General features: G+C 45.8%; 1 protein-coding gene across 2 annotated transcripts in view; it reads left to right on the forward strand.

Moving 5' to 3' along the window:
- MTHFD1L (methylenetetrahydrofolate dehydrogenase (NADP+ dependent) 1 like) overlaps positions 1-23914 on the forward strand; it is a 174159-nt gene extending 150245 nt beyond the window's left edge. For both annotated transcript variants that reach the window (XM_029945150.1, XM_029945151.1), the window contains exons 26-27: positions 17259-17379; positions 23618-23914. In XM_029945150.1, the coding sequence (XP_029801010.1) occupies positions 17259-17348 (90 nt within the window). In that variant the 3' untranslated portion in view covers positions 17349-17379; positions 23618-23914. The remainder of the gene's footprint in view (positions 1-17258; positions 17380-23617) is intronic.
- The last annotated feature ends 488 nt before the right edge of the window (positions 23915-24402 follow it).

The raw sequence follows: 24402 nt of genomic DNA on the forward strand, positions 1-24402 counted from the left end.
ACTCAGGCACCCCTCAAGTTCTCTTTTAAAATGGAGGTCGACAAATATTGTCTGTCAAAGGCCAGATGGTAAAGACTTTAGACTTTTCAGACTACACAGTCTGTCTGTCCTAACTATTCAACTCTGCTACCACAGTGCCGAAGCAGCCATAGACCTTATATAGACAAACAAGTGGTGCTGTATTCCAATAAAACTTTATTTACAAAAACAGGTGGCCTGCTAGATTTGGCATGTGGGCCATTGTCTTTCAACCTGTGATTTATAAGAAGAGAGGTCCATGCAATTTTATGTTTAGGCAATAAATATAAAGAAACTGCCTCGGGACCCCCTAACCTCTTTCACATTGGGAACTGTTTTCACTTTCCCAATGTCCCCAAGTCCTGGTGAGAATGAAACGCAAAGGGCCTGAGGCAGAGAGCCAGTCCTTGCCCTTTCCCCCGTGGAAATCCCCACTGACTGCAGGGAGGCGAAACAGCTGTTCTGGAAGCCCCCGACCCATCCCAAGGAACTGAGGGAAATCGGAACCCTGCTTGTCTCACTGGCCTCAGAGCCACATATGAAACAAATCTTTGCAGTCTTGCCTCATCTGCCACTAGACGTATGTGCTTGAAATTAAATTTTCACATAAGCACCAGATTTACTCTTGGCCTAGAGAAAATTACATTACAATAGTTGTAATGTTTGGGACAGAGAGAATGAGGAGGAAGGAAAAGTGAGATTATTGTGGAAATTGGACAGCTAACTAAGCTGGGAAACAGCTGGTGCCCATAAAACGTTTGCTGGCGGAACGTACGTCGCCATTGACAATTTGTTATTTATATAGAAGTCTATGAAAAATTCAGATTCTGTTGGCCTAGTGTCTGTGGGAAAATAGCTAATGGGCTGATGGTATCACTACACTTCTGCAGGCTAGAGAATTATTCAGATGCTTGTCGGATGCCTGAGCCGCATATTTATTTGAGAATGTCCCATCCTGAGAAGCGCTCATTCCCCAAGGTCACTGAGAGGGCGGCTGACGGGCACACTGAACTTCAGACAGCTCTTGCTGCTGGTGTCGGTAGCAAAGCAACGTGTAAAGAGCTGACTTACCAAAAAAGCAAAGTTCAGAGGAAACCGACTTGTTCTGATTGAGAAAAAGCAGATAACTAGGCAGTAACTAGAGAATCCCTTTTTTTAAAATATTGGTTTCCAGTTTATAAGCTGGAACATAAATGTGTGTTGCTTTATTCCTGTTCTTATCATTTTCTTTTTTAAAAGTACATGCATTAATCTGCATTTTAAGTACAGAACTTCTCGTGCCCCCTTCTAAAGATTGCAAATATTTTATGCACACACACACACACGCACAAGTACCTGTATTTATTTCACATGTTATTTGATGGGTAGGATTTTGACTTAGGGTTTAAGAAAGTGGATTTAGTTTTTAGCCCCTTGTGTTGTACATTGGACTTAATTGTATTCTTGGGCTACATATTTTGAAGTCTGTTTCTGTCATTATACATAAAAATACCATGTTTCCAATAACCTTACCTTATAGGTAGAATGAGTAGCACACAAGTAACTTTAAAACCTCCATCAGCCTATGGGCACTTGGGTGGCTCAGTTGGTTAAGCTTCTGACTTCAGCTCGGGTCATGATCTTGCAGCTCGTGAGTTCAAGCCCCATGTTGGGCTCTGTGCTGACAGCTCAGAGCCTGGAGCCTGCTTCGGATTCTGTGTCTCCCTCTCTCTCTGCCCCTCCCCTGCTCACACTTGGTCATATTCACATTTATAACATAATACTATCTCACCCAGTGGCGTATAACATTCTTAAAAGTAAATTGCATTCTAGTGAAGACAGAGTAAAAGGGTCCAGGTTTACCCTCCCATTTGAAACAACTAAAAAACTAGATGAAGTATTTGATATCACACCAGACTTCAGATATCAGGCAGCAAAAGATAATTGATCCCTTAGGAATGGACACGAACAAGGTGAGCCCTGCAAGAGGCCTCCACCACCGCCTGGAGAACAGGTTGCATAGTGCCCTGTAACAAGAGGAAACCCAGAAGACGTGAGCCGTCTGCCTGAGTTGAAGACATGGGGTCCAGGAAAAGCAAAGCTTCTAGAGTTTGCAGGGAAAATACTGGAGAAGAAAGGGATATACAGAGAGAAAGAGAGCTGAGAGAGAGAGAGAGAGAGCGAGCGAGCTCTGAAGGTCCATGGAGGGGCCGTCTTGGGTTTTCAAGTGACCAGTGCTTGTGTGTAGAGAAGCTACGTGAAGACAGAGAAAGAATCACCCAAAAGAATTGGGGGGACCAGCACATGGCTGCCACAGAAGCCAGGAAGAGGCACCAGCCTCATAATCAGGGGACACTGGTTAGAAGAGTAAGAAGGATCTCGCCTCAATAGGGGGGAAATTAATTCTAGACTAGATACAGTTCCAGTCCGACCCAACAATGCTATAAAACAAAATCCTAAAAGATCAGATTGTTTCTAAGTAACAAAATGTATCCCCCAACAACACACAAAAATACGAAAATATCTAGTACCCAAGAAGATCAAATATCTGACATCCAGTCCAAAAATTACCAGGCATCTATAAGCAAACAGGAAAATATAACCTATAATGAGAAAAGTCCATCAAAATTAACCTTTAAATGACACTGATGATAGAATTAGTAGACAGGGACGTTAAAACCATTATTGTGATGGTAGTCTGTATGTTCAGGAAAGCAATGGAAAGATTTAACGTGTGAAGCAGAGACAGAAGACATAAATATGGCAAACTTCTAGGGATGAAAACTTTATGTGTTTGAGATGAAAAATACTCTAGTAACTCATTAGATATTACAGAAGAAAAGATGTAGTTAACTTGAAGACTTAGTACAGACAAAAATGAAACCAAAAAAGGGGGTGCTGGGTGACTTAGTTGAGTGTCCGACTTCGGCTCAGGTCATGATGACATAATCCAGTCTATGAGTTCAAGCCCCACGTCAGGCTCTGTGCTGACAGCTAGGAGCCTGGGGCCTGCTTCAGATTCTGTGTCTCCCTCTCTCTCTCTCTGCCCCTCCCCTGCTCACACTCTCTCTCTCTTTCAAAAATAAACATTTAAAAAAATACTTCTTAAAGAGATAATGGGCAAAATTTTCCTAATTTGACAGAAACTATAAACCCACAGATTTGAGATGTTGAGCAAATCCCAAGTACAAGAGGCATGAAGAAAACTACATTGAGGCACTTTTTTTTTTTTTTAATGTTTACTGTTTTTGAGTGAGAGAGAAGAAAAGCAGGCTCTGAGCTGTCAGCACAGAGCCATGTGCGGGGCTCAAATTCACACACTATGAGATCATGACCTGAGCTGAAGTCAGATGCTTAACTGACTGAGCCACCCAGGCACCCCTCAAGGCATCTTAATCAAATTCCTTAAATGGATACAGCAGGTCTAAAGGTGCACATTTCCATATGGTAATAAGTCCCAAGATGTAATATATAACCTGGTGACTATAATTAATACTGTATTGCATGTTTGAAAATTGCTCAGAGAGTAGTTCTCATCGCCAAGGGGGGGAAAAAGTTTGTAACTATATGTGGTGAAAGATGTTAACTAGATTTAGTGTGGTGGTCATTTCTCAATATATACAAATTCAAACCATTATGTTGTACATCTGAAACTAATATAATGTATGTCAGTTATACCTCAGTAAAAAAGTATTTTCAAAGTAAAGAAAATTGCTTAAAGCTAATGATAAAAAGAAATCATAAAAAATAAGCAGAGGATAAAAGACACATTATGTACAGAGGAAGGGAGCTAAATCGACAGCATGTTTCTCATCGGAAACAATGCAAACCAGAAGACAGTGCGGTGACATTTTTAAAGTACTGAAAGCAAATTCTCAACCTAGATTTCTTTACCCAGTTAAAATGTCTTTCAATTACTACAGTGAAATAAGGACCTTTATTAGACAAGCAAAAGCTGGAAGAATTGATCACCAGCCAACCTGGAGTGTAAGAGATATTAAAATAAATCCTTCAGGCGGAATGAAATTTATACTAGACAGAGACCTGGATTTATTCAAAGTGCTGAAGATCGCCAGAAATAGTAACCATATGGGTAAACATAAAGACTTCTGTTCTTAGTATTTAAGCCTCTTTGAAAGATAAATGATTGTATAAAGCAAAAATAATAGAAATATGGGGATTTTAAAATATGTAGAAGCAAAACCTATGAGAACAATAGCACAAGGTCTATATATGAAGTAGTATAACATCACTCAGTGGTAGATTCTGAAAAACTAAATGTGTGCACACTAAGGGAACCACTAATGTAATAGAGCAAAGACTTGGAGTTAATCAACCAAGTAGTTAATCAACCAACCAAGAAAGAAAATGAAATCATTAAAAATACTCAATCCAGGGGCATCTAGGTGGCTCAGTCGGTTAAGCATCCGACTCTTGATTTTGGCTCAGGTCATGATCTCATGGTGATGAGATTGAGCCCCACATCAGGCTCTGTGATGACAGCACAGAACCTCTTTGAGCTTCTTTATCTCTCCCTCCCCCTCTCTCTCTCATTGTATGCCAAGCTACTAAATAATGGAGTTTTTAAGATAAAGTTGCAGCAAATAGAAAAACAAGAGAAAAAGTGTTTGAAAGAGGAAGGTCCCTGTATTGATTTTCTTATTTTCTAAGCTGTAAAACATCCCCACAAATTGAGCAGCTTAACACAACATACATTTGTATGTCCCAGTTGGCACAGATCAGGAGTCCAGGCACAGCTTCAGCTGGGACCGTGGTCTCCTCTGACCCTAGGAGTCCTCTTCAGCTGAGCTCCTTGCCATTGTGGCACTGAGAGCCCAGCTTTTTGTTGGCCATCAGCGGAGGCTACATGTGGTTTTTGTGGCCTTCTTCTTAGCCCCGTTCCTAACGTGGTACTTATTGAAAGCCCCTAGGGTGGGGTCGAAAGACCTAGAGCCACCCCATTACCTTTGCCATATTCTCTTGGTTAAGGGCCTGTCACAGGTCTCACCTTCTAAGAGAAGCATTTAGTGGAAGTCATCATGGGGTGTATCTGCTGTGGGTACAGCAGATGGAAACTGAGACAATAGAAAGTACCAGAAGGGAATCCCCAGGATCACGGCAAAGGGAGATCCCACCAGACGGTGGTTTCGCTGGCCCACAGGGTGAAGGGCACTGGCAAGCTATGAGGGAGGCTGACCTCCTCACACTTGGCCCCGGGAAGGCTGACCTGGAGGTCTGTCCCTGGGTAGTGGCTGAATGACAGGCACACAGCATGCTGAGCTCATGAAGGTGCAAGACAGTTACCAGCTCGGAGAAGCAGGAGCTGTAGCAGAACGTGAGTGTGTTCAGAATATGTTTGATGGCCTCACTCCGAGTAATATTTATAGTCCAATAAATCCTGATCCAACCAAAGGTAATGAGAGTCGTAGGTTTGAGAGATGGAAGGAGGAAGGGAGGGAGCATGAGTGGGGGGATGTTAAGGAACTAAAGCCTCATCTTCTGTATTATGAAAGCCAGTCGATAATAAAGTTGCAAAATCAGAGCAGTGGGGAGTCGGTAGAGGCTTTGAGTAGCAATGCAGCGGGTGGGCAGTGGCAGACCGGGACCTGTCCTTTCTTACAGTATGGCTTGAGGAACAATGGGACCTTTTGAGCCATGTACATGATATACTTTAATAAAAATTAAATTTAAAAGAAGAGAATCTGGGGCGCCTGGCTGGCTCAGTCAGTTGAGTGCCCTACTCCAGCTCAGGTCATGATCCCGTGGTCTTGGGTTCAAGCCCCATGTCAGGCTCTGTGCTGACAGCTCAGAGCCTGGAGCCTGCTTTGGATTCTGTGTCTCCCTCTCTCTCTGACCCTCCTCTGCTCATGCTCTATCTCCCTCCGTCTCTCAAAAATAAACATTGAAAAAAAATGTAAAAGAAGAGAACCTGTCATCTCATGCTCTTAGTGTTGCTCCTCATTTTTAATATATGCTCTGTGTTTGTGAGAAACGGAAGGGGGAGGGGCATGACTTGTGAATGATGTAGGTGAGCGGCCCACAGGTTTTTATTTCTTCCATTGCGTTAGAGGAAGCAGGTCTGGGCACCTGCTGTGCCCCCGGGTGTCAGAGGCAGTGGGGGCAGACAGGTGAAGAAGGTGGGGAGAAGGAGGGGCGGCTGGGTTTGCACCCCCAGGCACCAGCTGCCCCCCTAGCCCCACCCCATGCAGTCCTGTAACTATTGTCCAGCTCGAGATAAGGAAAAATGTTCAGTTTAGAGAAGCCTTTGCAAGTAGAGCAGTTAGGACTCTTTCAGTCCAGGAATTGGGGAAAGTCCTAAAGAAAACCACGTCCTGTTGATACTGAGGAAAGTGTGTAGAGACAGAGAACCCCCTACATGAGGACAATGGGTCAGCTCACTCTGGCCACAACAACAAAGCACCCATAGGCGGCAGGGCTTGAACAACAGGAATTATTTCCTCACCGCCAGAAGTTCCAGACCAAGGTGTCTGGACGGTTGGTTTCTCCTGAGGCCCCTCCCTTGGCTCTCAGGTGGCCCCAGGGCCTTCCCTATATGTGTGTGGTTTCTGGTGTCTTCCTCTCCTTACTGGGACACCAGTGCCATTCCGACAGGGCCCCACTGCTAGGACATTTAGTCAGAGCCCTGTCTGCAGCGAGTCTCTTCGGAGCCTAGGACTTCCCCGTATGAATTACAGATGGGCCACAGTTCCGTGCATCGCCTGCCTTCGGGAGACTCAGTCTGAGTTCCTGAAGGTTCCACCAGCATCTGATCTAAACCATCTTAAAAACAACAGAAAATGTTGCAGAGCGAAGTAGACCTCTAGTATTTAAAACAGGTCAGTTAGGCAGCAGCATAGACAAATTCTTCCCTACTTCAGTTTCCCCAAGACTTGGCCAGTCAAGAGTCCATCGGGGAGCATTAGAGGCGGCACTTCCCAGCCCTGTCCTCCTCCGGGCAGGCTCCCCAGACCACCACTCAGCCCTTGTCCCAAGAAAAGCATAAAGGGGATGTCAAAGAAATGGATACAGTCTCCCTCCATCTTGCGTTTTCCTGCTGTAGCAGCCCATCATCCTTAGCGCAGGGGTCGGAGGGGCCGGGCAGGACGAAGACAGGAAGGAAAACCAGGGCAGCTTGGCTAAGTGAGGCAGCTCTCCTGCCCCACGCCTGCCTTCCTCCTCCCCTTCCCCCCCCTTTCCCTGCATCTTCTCTCTGCTTTCAGTGCCTTACAGAATAATGATTGAATTGGACCTTGGGATAAAACCCATGCCCAAAGCACCGCCGTTAATGTTCAGATGAGCTTCTCAGAAACCAGAATTTGATTACTTAATGTCAGGTTCCCAAACGGTGAAGCATTATTAAATTGGCTTGTTTTTGCCAGAGCTGATGGACCTGTCTGTCAACTGACAGATGACTGAATGTGTCCCCACCTCCCAGCCTCCCGTTTGCCCTGCACAGAGGCAGTGGTCTTCATTTCCTACTGACACGGCTCAGGGTAGGGACACGGCGGCTTTCAGGCCATCGTCACACTCCTAGAGGCTTCTCCTTTTTCTTTTTCTGTTCTTGAGTAACAAAGTCAGAGCATGAGCAGGGGAGGGGCAGAGAGAGAGGGAGACCAGAATTCGAGGCAGGCTCCAGGCTCTGAGCTGCCAGCACAGAGCTCCATGTGGGACTCAAACTCACGAACTATGAGATCATGACCTGATCCGAAGTCAGACGCTTAACCAACTGAGCGACCCAGATGCCTCATCTTCTTTAAAGTAAGATTTGTCCTCAATCAGAGGGGGTCCCTGTTTGCTTGAGTATCTTAGGTCTTAACTGTTGGGGATACCTTCAGATTTGTTTACCATAAGTAAAAAGGCCAGAAGGTATGGCTTTTAAAATTATTTTTCAGGCCAGAAAAGTTAGGGGGAAATCTCACGAAACTACTGAACATTGTTTTCTTATAAAAGAAATATATAATTTGGCATAAATAGGAATTGATTCCAAGCTTCCTTTCTCCGTGTCTACCGTAAATAAGCTACCTCACTTCGGAAGCAATGATGGTTATATTTTCTGTAATAAAATGACGGTCGTGTCTATTGTGTATTAAGCACTAAACCAGGGTCCTCTCCTTATTTCTTTTGAATTTGGAAATAGGCCCTATCCTGTAGATATTTTGATACTCAGCCTGTATTTCCTGATAAAGAACCGAGGCTCGGGGAAGTAACTTCCCCAGGAACTCACCCAGTAACACACGCCTGTACCGGGCAGACCCCTTCCCATCACAGCCCAGCCTTGACTGGGTTCCTGCCCCCCACCAGACTTTGATCCCCACTAAGAGCCTGGGCCCTGGGGATTCCCTTCCTAATGGCCCCACGGAAGGTCACACCTGTTGCTGCACCCGTAAGTGGGAATAAGAGAGCCTCTTGGGGCGCCTTGGTGGCTCCGTCGGTTAAGTGTCCAATTCTTGACGCCAGCTCAGATCATGATTTCACCATTTGGGAGATGGAACTCCAGGCAGGGTTCAGAGTTGAGAGGGAGGAACCTGCGTAGGATTCTCTCTCCCTCCATCTCTCTCTCTCTCTCTCTCTCTCTCTCTCTCTCTCTCTCTCTCTCTCAAAATAAATAAAATAGGGGGCGCCTGGGTGGCTCAGTCAGTTGAGCAACCGACGTCAGCTCTGGTCATGATCTCGCAGTTTGTGGGTTCGAGCCCCACGTTTGGCTCTGTGCTGACAGTTCAGAGCCGGAAGCTTGCCTCAGGTTCTGTGTCTCCCTCTCTTTCTGTCCCTCCCCTGCTCGTGCTGTCTCCCTCCCTCTCTCTCTCTCAAAAATAAATTTAAAAACTTAATAAATAATAAAAAATAAATAAAGTAAAACTTTAATTTAAAAAAGAAAAACCCTCTTCCATGTCACCTGTCTCCCGGGGCTGCTGTCAGGCTCAGCTGCGGCCTTTGGGGTGCAATGAGGGAAAGGAGAGTGTCCACCGCCGTCTAATGGAAATGAGAACATAATGCAAACAATTTAATACCTCTGGAGGCGTGGCCTTCATGTATCATTTTTGGTAATGAATAAAACCAAAGCCTGCAGGTAACAGAGAAACCCGACTCATTGATCAGCAGTGGGATTCAGGGTCACCTGGGTGGCTCAGTCAATTGAGCATCTGACTTTGGCTCAAGCCATGATCTCACAGTTCCTGCGTTCGAGCCCCACATTGGGCTCTGTGCTGACAGCACAGAGCCCACTTAGGATCCTCTGTCCCTCTCTCTCTCTGCCCCCCCCACGTTTGTGCTCATCCAAAAATGATTTTTTTTAAGGAAAAAGAAAAAAACAGTAGCATTGATTTCTAATTGTCTATCTCAGATTTTGCCAACCTGCTAAAATTAATTATCAGGGCAAATTCCAAACATAGTGATAGGATATTTTCCTTGAAAATATCCCTGAAATTTATAGGTAAAAATTCATGTGGCTTTTCAGTTATTTCAGTGAATAATAGTATTTACACTTTCAGAGGGGACTAAATAATCCATGTCTCACAGCTGATCTTTAAAAAACTGTAAACCTGTTATTTTTAAGAAAAAAAAAACTCTGGGTATTATTGTATGTGTATCCTTTTAGAAACTTTTTCAGCTCTCATAAGGTACAATTTACTCACTGCTAAGTGCTATGACCAGATTTTTAAGATGTAATTCGGAAAGATACTACCTCAAGTGGAAGCTGTGTAACATGCCCTTAAATAAATATTATACGGTTTAAAAGGAATCCAGGCTGAAGTTGTAAAGTAACTGAGTTTACTTCACAAATTCACGTGAATTTATTTACCTGAATGCTAGAGCCGAGAAATCAGGAGCTGGATAGGACGCATCGGTTTTTAGCACATCATTGGTTCACAGCGTTGTTTCCTACAGCGTCCGTCTTGGCGAGATTCTTCTTCCCCTCTACGGTTCAAGTGCACGGGCTGCCACCGAGAGGCAATGAACTCCACGCCGTGATATAATAAGGGCGGCGCAGGGCTCTGAGGTCAGCACCGGAGCTCACCCTGCACTTGAGTTCTGGCTCCCCCAGGTCTGAGCTGTGTGATTTGAGGCACATTATCATGCGTTTCCATGTCTCATTTTTCTGATGTGCAAGATGGGGAGAAAGGCGCTACCCCAGCCTCGTGGGGCTGTAGGAAGTGAGTGAGCCACATGGCGCGCATGGAAAGCGCAAAGCATAGGAAGCGCCGTTGGAGTTGCCGGGGCACCAAGTTATTACTTTAGAAATTGATAAATAAAAGAAGGGAATTGAGGAAAGAAAAAAAAGAAAGAAAGGACTGGCCTGGATGTCATGAGGTATGCGCCTTTCATCTAGAGCCACCCTCACAGAGCAGGAAGCCCGATGATGAAGCAAGCCAACACCGCGAGGACAAGAGAGAGGAACCAGGGGGCTGCAGGCTCCCTCCAGGCCTTCGGTGTGCCACCCCTGAGCTTCCAGGCATGGGAACTGGAAGACATTGTCTTGCCCAGCCAGCCAGCCAGCGTGAGGGCGGTGAGGACGGTCCTGACGACCACAGCTGAAAGCAGACCAAGTAGGGGCAGCTGAGTGGCTCCGTAGGTTAAGCTTCCAACTCTTGGTTTCAGCTCAGGTCATAATCTCATGGGCCATGAGATCGAGCCCCATGTCGGGCTCTCCCCTGGGTGTGGAGCCTGCTTGGGGTTCTCTCTTTCTCCCTCTCTCTCTCTCAAAATAAATAAACTTAAAAAAAAAAAAAAGAAGAAGAAGAAAGAAAGAGGGAGAGGAAGGAAGGAAGGAAACCAACTAAGTGATACCGTCCTTACAATCAGAACAGATAAAGGAAAAATATTATGGGGTGTGGGAAGACTTCTCAACATCTTTCAACCCAAAACTGTTAGTCATTTAGCTCACGCTCCTGTGTGGCTCTCTGGTCAGTCAGACCCTCCTGCTTCACCTTTATCTTTGTTTTTTTCTAACTGAACTCCCCCAATCTCTCCTCTTCCAAAGAGCAGGCCCAGAGCCTTTGCACATAGAATGTTATGACATCTCTGCCTGCCTCATGCACTCCAGAGAATGTAAAAACTACCCCACTTCCCTATGTGAAGCGTTAATCTCCCTGAAAATCCAATTTCAGGATTGTACATGTAGAATTATCCGGTTTCTGTACAGAATGAGATACGTATACCTTACACAGACCCAGCGCTTAAACAGGAAGAGAAAGTTACCCAGGAGGTGGCATAAGAAATTGTTTCCAGAGCTCCCCTCTGGGAAGGGCATGAGGGAGGACTTTGCCTTTTACTCCTACTGGTTTTCACTTTTATGTTAAAAACATTTCTTGAGTAGACTTTTTTCACATTTTTTAAAAATGGGAAGAAAGCTAGGGTCTAGCCTCCCAGAACTAGGAGAAAATTAGAGTCTTCCCTTACAAAAGATAAAAATAACAGTGCGTGCCCATTCTGTTATTCAAGGCCTCTGACATAAACCAGAGTGGTCTGAGCTGTCTCAACGGGCACAGCGTGTGAGTGCGGTGTGGGGATGGCGTCATCACTGAGCGTGGCTTATATCTTAAGTCAGATGTTAAGAATTTATTATATACATTCTTTTTATAGACTGAAAAGGATTTTGTTTTTTAACTACAAAGTAGAGTGGCTTGGTCCAAATATCCCAATGGTCTGCTCTGTTGGTCTGTCCCTCTTAAAGTGGGAACCAGGCCCTGGTCACCGGGGTGTCCCTTCCCACAGGAACAGGACCCCAGAGGCCACCGGGAAAGCTAAGGGCACACATACACCCTACTCTCAGAGTGTCCCTAACTACTAAATGGAGATCAGCTTCTGAATGTGCAGGTAGATGTTACCTAACTGCCCAGAAAAAAAAAAATCCCAGAACATCCATCTCCTCTAAGTGAGGCCAATGGAAATCCCAGTGTGGCCGCCATATCTATTTTCATTATAATGATTTTTTGTGTCCCTCTTTCAGTCACCGGACATTATATGTGGCCACCTTTCCTCACACATTATCTTAGAATAGTTTATTTCCGAATAAGGGTAGTACAGAGAAAGCCCAATTCTCAAGAAGGCTTCAGTTTGGTTTCCTAATTCTCCAGTTATCCTCCATTTTTACTCCTCTATTCCAAAAAGTATTTATTGGGGCACCTGGGTGGCTCGGTTGGTTAAGCATCGACCTCTTGATTTCAGCTCGGGTCTTGATCTCAGGGCCGTGAGTTCAAGCCCCACGCTGGGCGTGGAGCCTACTTTAAAAAGATAAAAAATTAAAAGGATTTATTGAGGCCCTATATTCCCAGGGACTGTATTTCCACTTGATCTTAGCCAAAGGCTGAGGAGCAAAGGACAGTAGAGTTACCACTCAGAAAATACTTTGGCTTAATAAAGAATTTACATTCTTGAGTTATTCTTTCATAAGAAAGAAAATCAACTGTGTTCAATTATCTCTTGGAGCAAAGAAATGTATAGAAAGGATTCTACCTCAGGTCACCAACTGTAAGAACAAATATCGATAAGTAAAAATACTTACTAAAAAAAAACTGGATAATTTATTTAGTTTGAAAAAGTAGAAGATTTAAGAAGCCAGAAAAATGTTCCCCAGCAAAACAAAATTAACTACAATGATATTTTGGTTAAATAGAAATTACGATCCTATCTCTTTACAAAATAGAATTTTTAATAATTTTCCTATTCATGCTGAGAATGTTCTTTTACTTACAAGGACTCCTTTTAAGTAGTTGAATATTTTCTCTTTAACTAGGTTTAATGTATGTTTTTAAAGACTATTCATAGAACTCATCATTTCCCTAAAATAAGCTCAACCCAAAATCAGTAAAGATTTTGAAGATTCATTGCAGTTAAAATTCGGGTCATAAAGGGCAAAAACCCATGATTTTCAGCCTTTGTAAAAGAATCCATTAATGCAGCGTGACAAGTAAGTACAATTTAGAGGCGCCCCTGTTATTTTAAGCAGGGGCCCTTCTTAGAGGACACACAAATAAAGTCAACAGAGATCACCTCTGACCCCAGGCGTGGGGCCAGAGGTCAACGCCCAAGGGATGTCCAAATTCTTTCTTTGCCATAGTGCAGTAGTGACTCTTGTCTGGGGGCCACACTCCTTTGATAACAAAGGTTTTTATTGGGAGAGAATTTTATGTGAATGTTTCAGGTCTTGTTAACATAATTCCATACAGAGTCTGCTCAGTAGGAGAACTTTAGTTGTTAAAAGTAGATTTTTAGGATGGCTCTTTGTCCCCAGGACAGGGAGTCCCTTGGCCCTTTAGATTCTATGTGCTTTCTTGTCTGCTGGTCCCAAAAAGTGACGCCGATCCTTGGACGTGATGATTGCATCATTGGAAAGGAGCATGGGAGTCTTCTGACTGAACTTCGTTTCCCCCCACTTGCGAGGTTGACAATTAAGGAAACACATTTCACACTTGCTAGCATTTAATATTTTGGCGACTTTTAGTTCCCGATTTTGTTCTGAAAGAATCAGAGGGACCAAAAGCTGCCTGCTGTGATTTACCACCAGCTCCAGGAAACACAGAATAACCCTTTGGGCCTTTCTCAGCCTTGGTCTCGCATCTGCTAAAAATGTTAATGGTGAGGGCACCTGGGTGGCTCAGTTGGTTAAGCTTCCGACTCTATTTCTGCTCAGGTCATGATGTCACGGCTCATGAGATCGAGCCCCACATCGTCAGGCTTTGAGACGACAGTGCAGGGCCTGCTTGGGATTCTCTCTCTCTCTCTCTCTCTCTCTCTCTCTCTCTCTCTCTCTGCCCCTCCACCACTCACCCACATGCTTTTCTCTCTCAAGATCTCAAGATCAATAAACGTTTAAAAAAAATAATTTAAAAAATTAATCAGGAGGGGCTTAGTCGGTTGAGCGTCCAATTTTGGCTCAGATTATGATCTCATGGTTTGGGAGTTCGAGCCCCACATTGGGGTCACTGCTGTCAGCCTATCAACAGAGCCCACTTTGGATCCTCTGTCCCTCCTCTCTGCCCCTTCCCTGCTTATGCTCTCCCAAAAATATTTAAAAAGAAAGAAAAAGAACTAGTTAAAAGCTCACTTTTCTAAAACAAAAAAAAGTAAATGATGACAAGTTGAATTTTCATGTCTGTATGAAGAACATAAAGAGGCAGTAGTTGTGTTTTTATCTACAAGCGAAGCTGACACCGTAGCTTTGGTCCGATGGGCCTAGCTGCACAGGGTTCCCTGGGGTTTCCCACCTCGTGTGGATTTAGGCCTGCCTCACACAACAAAATCTGGGTAACATTCTTATATTCTCGCTGTCAGAGGTGCCTTCCATCTACAGGGGCCCATTACTGTGGCTGAATATGATCATTCATTTCTTTTTTTTAATGTTTGTTTGTTTTTGAGAGAGACACACTCAGAGCAAAGTGGGGGAGTGGCAGAGGGAGCCGGAGACACAGAATCCGAAGACAGGCTCCAGGTTCTGAGCTGTCAGCACAGAGCTGGATATGGGGCTCAAACCCACGAACCGTGAGATCCTGACCTGAGCCCAAGTCAGATGCTCAACCAACTGAGCCACCTAGGCACCCCTGATCATTAATTTCTTAAATTATAAAAATACGCTGGTTCGGTTTTCTTTTCCAAATCCGTGGCCCCCCACACACATTATGAAGGCATCTAAAAATGCCCGTGGCACAGCGTGGGCAGGAACCCTGCTGTGGAGTGCCCGGTGTGAGCTGTGTGCAGGCAGCTGGAAGAAAGCAGGAAGAATTGCCACCAATGTCCTTTCTGTTTGGTGTCCCGGTGGTAAAACAGTTAAACATGGATCTCTTTTTTTCTTTTTTTTAATGTTTTTTACTTATTTCTGAGAGACAGAGAGACAGTGCAAGCAGGGGAGGGTCAGAGAGAGAGGGGGAAGATACAGAATCTGAAGCAGGCTCCAGGGTCTGAGCTAGCTGTCAGCACAGAGCCTCACTCAAGGCTTGAACCCACGAACCATTAGATCATGCCCAACGCAAGGCTTGAACCCACGAACCGTGAGATCATGACCTGAGCTGAAGCCGGACGCTTAACCAACTGAGCCCCCCAGGCGCCCCTCGTGGGTCTCTTTCCAGGCTTCCTCAGATACACGCAGCCCCCATGGTAACCAGAGAAAAATGTTACTGCTCTACGAGGAACAGAAAGTCAACTAGGATAAGTAATCAACCACATAAGTTAGGTTTTAAAAATACAGGAAGCCCCCACCTCCTAGCTGGGTGTCAAAACTTTATTTGTAGTTCATTGTTTAAAACTCAGCACGTTATCTCTAAGACACGTTACAAATGTAGCAATATTCCTGGCAGGACTCAGAAGCCTTTTTTTTTTTTTAAACTGTGGAAGTACAAGCAAGGGAGGGGTAGAGAGAGGGGGACAGAGGGTCCAAAGGGGGCTCTGACGGGCTGACAGTGGCAAGCCCAACATGGGGCTCGAACTCCCAAACCCTGAGATCATGACGTGAGCCAAAATCGGACGCAACAGACGAAGCCACCCAGGTGCCCCCTCAGAAGTCTTCTTAGCCCATGATCTGCTTAAAGTACAGTCCTGTGCGTTGGCCAGCCAGGAGCCAGCCACACCCCAAATCGCCATGTTGACACATTCAGCCACACACAGAGCTGGTTTCATGGTCCGGTCACCACACTCTCAGGGAATAGGTGGTTAGGAAGGCCCTTGGGGGAATCAGGCTTTCCTGTCCCCTTCCTCCTCACCTCTTCTACCTTGGAGCTCCCTTCCCAGTGCTCCCTTGGCCACGTTGTCTAAGCTGGCCTTTCGCAAATGGTGTCGTGCACATGAGTCCCCTGCGAGTTGGTAAAGTTGCAGACTCTGATTCAGTGGGCCTGAGTTGGGTTGAGGTGTGAGATTTCAAACAAGCTCCCAGTGACGCCCATGCTAGTGGTCCACACACCCCAGTATGAGCAGCAGGAGTCAGCCAGCATGGTGGGGGGGGGGTGCTTGGCGCAGGGGGACATCCTGAGTCATTGCAGAGGGACATGGCAAGAGAGAGAGCTGAGCTCTGTTATAGGCGGGGAGAAGTGGACAGACCCTGGCTGTAGTGCTAGCCACACTTAATCTCACTAGAACGTTCTCCAGGCAGGAGTTTTGCAAGACACAGCACTTAGTCCTCAGAAGAATGAAGCTCACCACAGTCCCAGGTGTCTTTGCTCTGAATGATTGCATGCACCATTGTTTATGAGCATCTTTTTTATGAAAAATCTACAAATAAAGCCCAGCAGGGAATACTAAAATCGATAAGGAGCAGTCATCCAGGAGCCTCACCATCTAGGTCCTTGACCATGTTTTAGTATGTGAGTCATCAGGGGGAATCAGAGCCGGTTCCCCCAGGATACCAAGGGTTTCTGGCCCAAGTGGACCAATGAACCAGGGACACTCTGACGAGCAGATCTGGCCACGCTCCAGCCAAATAGCAAGGAACACGGGCCAGGTTTCCATCCTGTCTCCACCACTAACTTGCTTGTCCTTGTCCATGTCCTTGAGCATATGGCTTGTGCCTCAATGTCCTCTGTCCCATCAATAAATTGAGGCTGAAATTAGTACCTACTCTGAGGGGACTTAATTCAGTCATCCACATACACCCCGTAACCCACCACAGAGCACTGCAGCGGGAGTGGTGGTGGTTAGATGAATAACTTGAGGTTCTAGGCACAGAGCCCAGTTTCCCATCTTGCCACTTACCCTTGTGGCCTCGGGCAGGTGACTTCTCCGTAAACCTCGGTTTCCTTCCTTGCAGCATGGAAATAATAGAAATACCTACGTCCCAGGGTCACTGGGTGGATAAAGAAGAGTGCCTTGGGCACAGTAGTTATTGTGAGGTACACGTCAGTTATTGTTACTATGGTAGGCCAGAGGAACTGCCGTCTAGAGATGAGGCACTGCCCTCCGAGAGTCATTGATTGAACAAAAATGTGTCTTGGAAAAGGAGGCCATTGTCCCCTTCACCCACGCCCACTGGCCCCTTCAGCCAGAGGGGCTCGACTTTGTTTGAGATATGATTTGAAAATCTTGGAGCTCCAATGTGCCATGGGGCCGTGGGGGGAGGTAAATGGTCTCCATTTTCAGGAAGCCACCATCTGCCTTTTCTATTTCATTTCCTAAACTAAGAATGAAATAGCAGATGGCGAATCTAAAGAAGATACGGGTGACCTAATATAGGAGGCAGAATTGAATTATGTAGTTAATGTATGTCATTAGATGTTCCCCGTTCGGAGCAATCGTTTTGCAGCGTTCACTAACGTGTCATATTGTGTTTTCTCCTCTAGATGAGCACCATGCCAGGACTGCCGACCCGGCCCTGCTTCTACGACATCGATCTTGACACGGAGACAGAGCAAGTTAAAGGCTTGTTCTAAATGGGCCAGACTTCCAGACGGCCCGGTGCAGGTGGGTCCCTGTGCTCTCTGCTGTCTTTCTTTCATGCCCCAGATATCTTTAGGCTTTATTTTGTCTTGCTTTTCTAATATTTACTACAAAATGCAGTATGATTGGTAATTTCCTGACTTGGTTACTACGAATTCTTACCTAAAAAGAGCCGGTGACTTGGGTCACTCCTGGATGCGGATACGCAGGGAGATGGGCTCCAGTCCAGTGAAAATCAAACCATGTCGCCTCTGAATATAGGTTTGTTGAAGGCATCTCTTGCCATTAAAGAAAGGAACCCTGTAAACTCATTATTCTCTCTCCAGAATTAAAACGAATACAGTGTCCCTCCCTGTCCATGCAGATTCATGCCCCATAGCGTACACCTACCACAGTCCCAAATACTTGCCCATGCTGTGTTGTTTCTTATACATCCCTGCACGTGACGGAGTTTAATTTACAAATTAGGCACAGTAAGAGATTAACAATAACAACTTCTATTAAAGCAGGACAATTAGAACAAGACGCCATCATCAGAGTTCTATGAATGTGGTCTTTCTCTCTCCCTCTCTCTAAATACCTTATTGTCCTGCACTCCCCCTCCTTCATGTGCTGATGTGAGATGATAAAACGGCTACATGATGAGATGAAGGGACTGACATAGGCATCGTGACATAGCTTTAGGCTGCTCTTGACCTTCTGACACTCTGCCAGGGGGATCATCTGCTTCCAAACCACGCTGACTGGAGAACTAAACCCATGGAAAGCAAAAGCACAGATGACGGGCACTGCTGTGCCTTCAGTCATATTATGACTACCTTCCTACCACATATATGTGATAGAGGGATCTGGGTGCATTCATTCCCTATGGCTGCCGTAACGGAATAGCACAGCTGGATGGCTCAAAACAACATATATTTCTTCTCTCACTTTCAGAGGCTAGAAGTCCAAAGTCAAGGTGTCATTCAAGTCATGTCTCCTCCAAGGCTCTGGTAGAATCCTCCCTGGCCTCTTCCCGTCCTGGGGCAGTGCCAGCCCCCTGAACGTGTCTCAGCTGTACCCACATCACTTCAATCTCTGCCTCCACGGCTGTAGCGTTCTCTCTGTGTGTCTCTGTCTTTGTAGGGGGGTGTCCTTGTGGGGACACCGGTCACATTGAATCAGGCCCACCCAATTGAGCCTAGCTTAACTGGACTACATCTGCAAAGACCTTATTTCCAAGGAAGGTCACTGTCTTTGGTCCTAGGGGTCAGGACTTCAGCATATCTTTTTGGGGACAGTTTAACACGTAACACTCAACAATGACACAACAGTAGGATTAGGCTCTTATCCCACAGGAAAGGTACGTGAAGATGAGACGGGTCTAATGCAGGTCTCCTAGAAAGGACACCCTCGCCAGCTCGTGGTCCACATGGCCTAAGAGGGCTGGGCTTGACTTGGAGCCCCTGGAGGCAGCCCACCGTGGGGGTCCGTTGGTCTTACGCACGTCTACCCCATGCAGCTCCACCTGCTGGCTTCTGTCCTGGCTTCCCTTCCTGAAGAGAAATAACACCCTCCTCATCCTGCTGCTGGGAAGACTCTGGTCCCCAGTTGTAAAGGCTTGGGAAGCTGCTTCTCTCCATCCCATATATAAACCTCACCACATTCTCCGACCACATTCCTTTTCCCAACACCCCCAGTTCCGTCTCCCCACTCGCTCCTGTTCCTTAGCCCAGCGTCCCTCCCTTTTTATTTCTAATGTTTATTTATTTATCTTAAGCCACAGAGAGAAAGAGAGAGCGTGGGAGCAGGATAGGGGCAGAGAGAGAATCCCAAGCAGACTCTGTGCTCTCAGCGCAGAACCCAACATGGGTTCTCATGGGACCATGAGATCATGACCTGAGCCAAGATCAAGGGTCAGAAGCTTAACCCACTGAGCCCCCAGACTGTGGGCCTGTCACAGGAGCCGACTTGACCTGATTCTCACTTTTGTTGGTTTCACTACCAGTCGTCAACAGGGGGAGATTGTTTTCCTCTTTTGTGAGTCTTTGTTACTAATACACTAAAGACCAAGGCAGTGGTGAGGAAGGTAAGGGACTGCACCAATATGAAATTACATTAATACAAGGCGCGGAATTGTTGGGTTTGGGGGCAGGGAATGTGGTGTCTGGAGTTGTTCATATGTGTTTTTCACTGAGGAGCAGGGACTATGTTTAGTTTGAAGCATAACCACATTTCATATCAGTGTCCATTCTGAAGAAGAAAACCCCACAAAATAAACTAAAGGAGACTAACTTCACAAAGAAGCCTTGATAATGGTGTCATTTTGGTCTTTGGGTACAACTGTGTGTCTGTGGGTGCATGTGACTGTCTTGGGTTTCCCCAGCTAGTTCTTGGGAAAATAACAATATCATTCCTCTTGCACTGAAAATTAACCCCTGTCCTGACTAATCTCCCCTTTCGTGTCAAGAACCCATTATGCTACATTTCTGCTATTTGTCACTCTTCTCCAGAACAAGTGTGTCTCACTCTTTTCTCTCTCTCAGGTAGTATTTTTCCAGCCTCGTGGTCCGTTTCCACTTGTTCCCCAAGTAGGTGATTAAAGCCCAATTATACCTTAATTAGAGGTTAAGACTCCGGTAATGCCAAGGGACACGTCCTTCATTTGACTGTCATGTACACTTAAATCCTTAGGTCTTTGTTCCCTAACAAGCGTTCCTCCAGATTTTTTAAAAGTTTATTTATTTATTTATTTTGAGACACAGAGAGAGCGCAGGGCAAGGGCAGAGAGAAAGGGAGACAGAGAATCCTAAGCGGGCGCCGCGCGGCCAGCACAGAGCCTGACGCCAGGCTCGAGCTCACAAACTGAGATCCCGGCCTGAGCCGAAACCAAGAGTCAGACGCTTAGCCAACCGAGCCACCCTGGCGCCCCCAGATTCTTCTATTAAAGCTTGAGCAAGTGTTAGAGGTCCGGAGGCTGGCCTCTGGAGATCACCTCAGTGAGCCAGGCACTGTGCCAAGCACCTCGCCCGGGTGGGAGGCAGGCACCGGCCCACAAGGTTAGCCAAGGGGTGGCCCTGAGCCCCAGGACAGCAGAGCCATCTTCCCACGGCTTGGGCCTGCCCCTCCTTCCACGGGTCACTGGGCCACCCCCTGTCGCACGCCGTGCTGGCCCCACGCCTGTTTCGGCGCCGCCGTAGCTCCGGCCCAGGAGAGCAGCAGCGTGCTCGAGGTGGCCCGCTAGGAAAGACACATGCCAGGACCCCGCCAGGACCTGCCTACCCCGTCTCATCCCCTCCTTTGTGCCCAAACGGAAGGATGCCCTTTGCGCCCCAGTCACTGGGCAAACGAGCCGTGGCCCGCTCTAGAAGAGGATAACCAGTTATTTGAACAGGCCTATAATTTAGGGATCGCCGGGTGATTTCTATGTAACAAAAGATAATTATTTGGGTCTTAAAAGCTCTGACTCAGTCCAGATTCTTTTTCGCCCGAGTATAATAGGGCGATCTCTCGCTGAACTCTCTCACTGAGTGTCGTTTTCCCACTCACTCATCCAAGGCTCCTTTCTGCTCTGTGAACTGCCCAATCCCGTTCTCCGCTCAGTGGGCAGCGGCTCAGAACCCATCACTTGACCCTGCTCGCACAATGGGAAATGGATCTGGTGTCGCAGGAGAGAGCGCTGCACAAAGCAAACATTCCTTCCCAGGAGCTCCTCGGTGTGGTGGCCCTGCACACAGACTCTCTGGTTCCCACGTCCTCACACGTACGTGGTCAGGGACCACCCCTCCTCACAGGCAGGGGATTAAAGGTGCAGGAAACAAAAATGTTAACATTTGGATGACGGTCTGTGTAGACAGATTAGACCATCAGAAGCGGAAATGTCTGGTGGTCACTTTGCTCCTGGAGCGGTCAGACTCCAGACAGCTCTGTGCTCTCCGCGTTGTAGACGGTTGCATAGCACACAGGAGACTGTATTCTGTTAATGACTGTTTTCGTCCCTTCTGCTTCCTCTCCTCTCCTCTCCTGCTCACCTCCCCGTCTAGGAAACCATGTGAGATTTCATATGAACAGAGATGCCAAGAAGTCACCAGAATCCGAGTTCTCGCTCATTTCCAGGGCTTCCCTGTGATGCTTTTCACTGTTGTTAGAAGAAGGGCATGATTCATTCTTCTGGGTGGCACCAAACAGAAGGAATTAAAATAAGTTGTTTGTCCCCAGTAACCCCGATCCTGCCACATTACTGTTCAGTCTTTTGTTTGAAGATGATTGGACTTCAGGGTTGGGTTTGGGTTTTGTTTTTTTAACATTTATTTATTTTTGGGAAAGAGCTGTGGGGGAGGGACAGAGATTGGGAGACAGAGGATCCAAAGCAGGCTCGAACTCACTGAAGAATTTGGATGCTCCCTTGCTTTGTCCTGTCTGGTTGACTCTAGTCCTGCTCTACATGTTATTTACCCAAAAAGTTTTTTCTTGAACTGCACATGCAAAAAAGGATGTAATACCAGCTCATTTCATGTCTAAAGTGCCTTTACAGGAGAAATGTTCAATGATTTTAATAATCATAAAACATTCTCTAGTATGGTTGCTGCCTACAGCCCCTCTGTGGTCGGGCTGTTGTGTGAACCACAGGCTTCCAGGGTTCCCTAGGGGAGCACATGGGCTCCATAATTTTGGTCTTGAAATTGTCTTTTCAAGAAGCAACTCAAACTGTTGATGACCTTTATGCTCCAAGGACAAGGTCAGATGGAGCCTGCTTCAGATTCTCTGTCTCCTTCTCTCTCTTTCTCTCCCCCACTCATGCTCTGTCTCTCTCTCTCTCAAAAATAAATAAAGATTTAAAAAAATTTAAAAGCAATTGGAAAGTTCTTAACTCCCTTTCAAAGAAATTTTCTTGTGCTCTCTTTAGCTTCTTATCAGTTCCATACCAAGATAGAATATTTCATAATTCTGTCTTCATAAAATTCTGAAATGGTTTTTTCCTCAGAATAACTGGATAGCCATTAAATAGCTGATTCCTTTTTTAAACTCTCACTGTAGCTGTTGCATTTCCACTTTATAAAATCTGTACTCAGACTTCTATACTTCTGCAGGTTTTTTTGTTTTGTTTTGTTTTGTTTTTAAATGGAACCACACACTCCACGCCCCTTTCAACACAAAACCACAACAAACAAAGGTAAGGTGCCTGATCAACTGGTCTTCCACCACCCACTGCAGGTTTGGAAGATCTTTCCAGACTTGCCCTCCTTGGGTTCTTTCCAGTGCACTAAGCCCACTCTCCCCCTCTGACCCTCTTTTCCTCCACATGAGTCACCAAGCCTTAGGTCTAGGGTCACCAGAGCCACTGACATGAGGCCGGCCACCTGCCTGAACGGAGGGGTGAGGTCTGCCCCGGCAAACCCCCCTTCCTACCATCGAAAATGTTTTCTTTTTGTTAACGATTATTGCTTCTGTTTTCTGTTTACTTCCCTGACTCGAATCAAGTGCTAGGGGAACTATTCTGAATTCCTGGTCCCCTATCTTCATCACTGTCTGAGGCGAAGCAAGCATCCTTTCTGGCCCCAGACCCCTCACTCATCTATGGGAGGCCAAATCGCTGTGTTCTGGCCCAGTGTGAACCCTAGCCCAGCAGATAAATTCTCCTGGGTAGCAATGTATATTAAAGGCCAAATGCTTGCATTAACACTTCTTCTGCAAATGCTGAACACATACTTTCTGAAACTTTGGTGTTTCGTTTGGTTTGTCCTTTCTAAAATGGAGTTTGATCACTTCTCTTTCGAAAAGATTGCAGGTTCCAACAATGTCCAGGACGCTTAATATTCTTTCAGAGAAAACAACAAAGTTTTAACATCAATAAGAAGCTCTCCCCCTTAAATTCTCGTCCTAAATGCATTTTTCAGACCTTGCTTTCTGTGCCTGCTATGAAAGAGAAACTGAAATCCAAGGCGGCAGGATTCCTGATCTAAAATCCTGAGCAGTCTCACTCAGCAGGATCCTGGAGACCGTAGAGCCCAAATTCTGAATTTTAGAATTTCTGCCTCATCTTTTCAGGAGGTTCAGAACGCTGCCGGCAGCAACTGAGCTCACTGGGTCATGGAGCGGTGTGGAACCGCTGCTCTTAAATAAAATGATTCCAAACAGTGATTCCCAGCCCTGCTTGTGAAGAGGAGCCTTTATCTGCGGGTGGATTTTCTTTGGACTCTGGCTTTTTAAAACTATATTAACAGTTTGGCATCACGCGGTGGGGAGCTGTTCTTAAGCCACTGACCATGGTTTTGTTTTCCAGGCTCCCAAAACACAGACTCCTCTTTGCCTTCTTGCTGCCGTCGGAGAAGAAAGTGAATTTGAATTATGCCTGTTACACAATGCGGGAGAAATGGGGAAGTAGGCCAAAGATGTATTCTTCGCTCAAGAATTCTGTTTGCAACAGACTATAGTGTCCGGTAAAAGGACCTCCACCAAGTTTGAAAGAAACTAATTTATTTTCCATTTCTGCAGAGTTTACATTATTTCCCACTGCTTACACTGTAGAATGTTTATTTTATGGGGACCGAGGGATTAAAAGAGTGTGAACTAAAAGGTACCATTTTCCACTCTAGAGTTTTCTATTTTGTCTTTGAACTGAAAACAAACGTGTATCTAGAAAACCAGATGGCAAGTTTTCGACCCTAGATAAAACTCTGCTCTCTGGGGTAAGTGTTCACGTTGGGGCTGTGACCTGACAGATTTTCTGGAAAACCGAATACAACCAGGGCTTTTAGAAACATAACTAGAAAGAAGTTGCACATGCACACAGAAAAATCTGGTCCATCGTGAAATCTTCGGACTGTTGGAGGGTTGTAATAAGTAGCCTTTACAGCATTGTGCATTTTATACGTTTGTGAGGGCCAGTGAAGTGCGCATCACTTCCCTAAAAAATAATGGGTTGATGCTCGTTTCATCTACCCACAAATGAATCTTGGTGACCATTGAGCTTCCGAAGGCCCAGAGGGCAAAGGAAAGTTGGCTCTTAAAGGTCAGGTGTTTGGGCAGATGTTTTTCCATTTGTCCAGCCCATAATTCATCGTAAAG

This window comes from Suricata suricatta, chromosome 7 (assembly GCF_006229205.1).
Source record: "Suricata suricatta isolate VVHF042 chromosome 7, meerkat_22Aug2017_6uvM2_HiC, whole genome shotgun sequence".
Taxonomy (NCBI): domain Eukaryota; kingdom Metazoa; phylum Chordata; class Mammalia; order Carnivora; family Herpestidae; genus Suricata; species Suricata suricatta.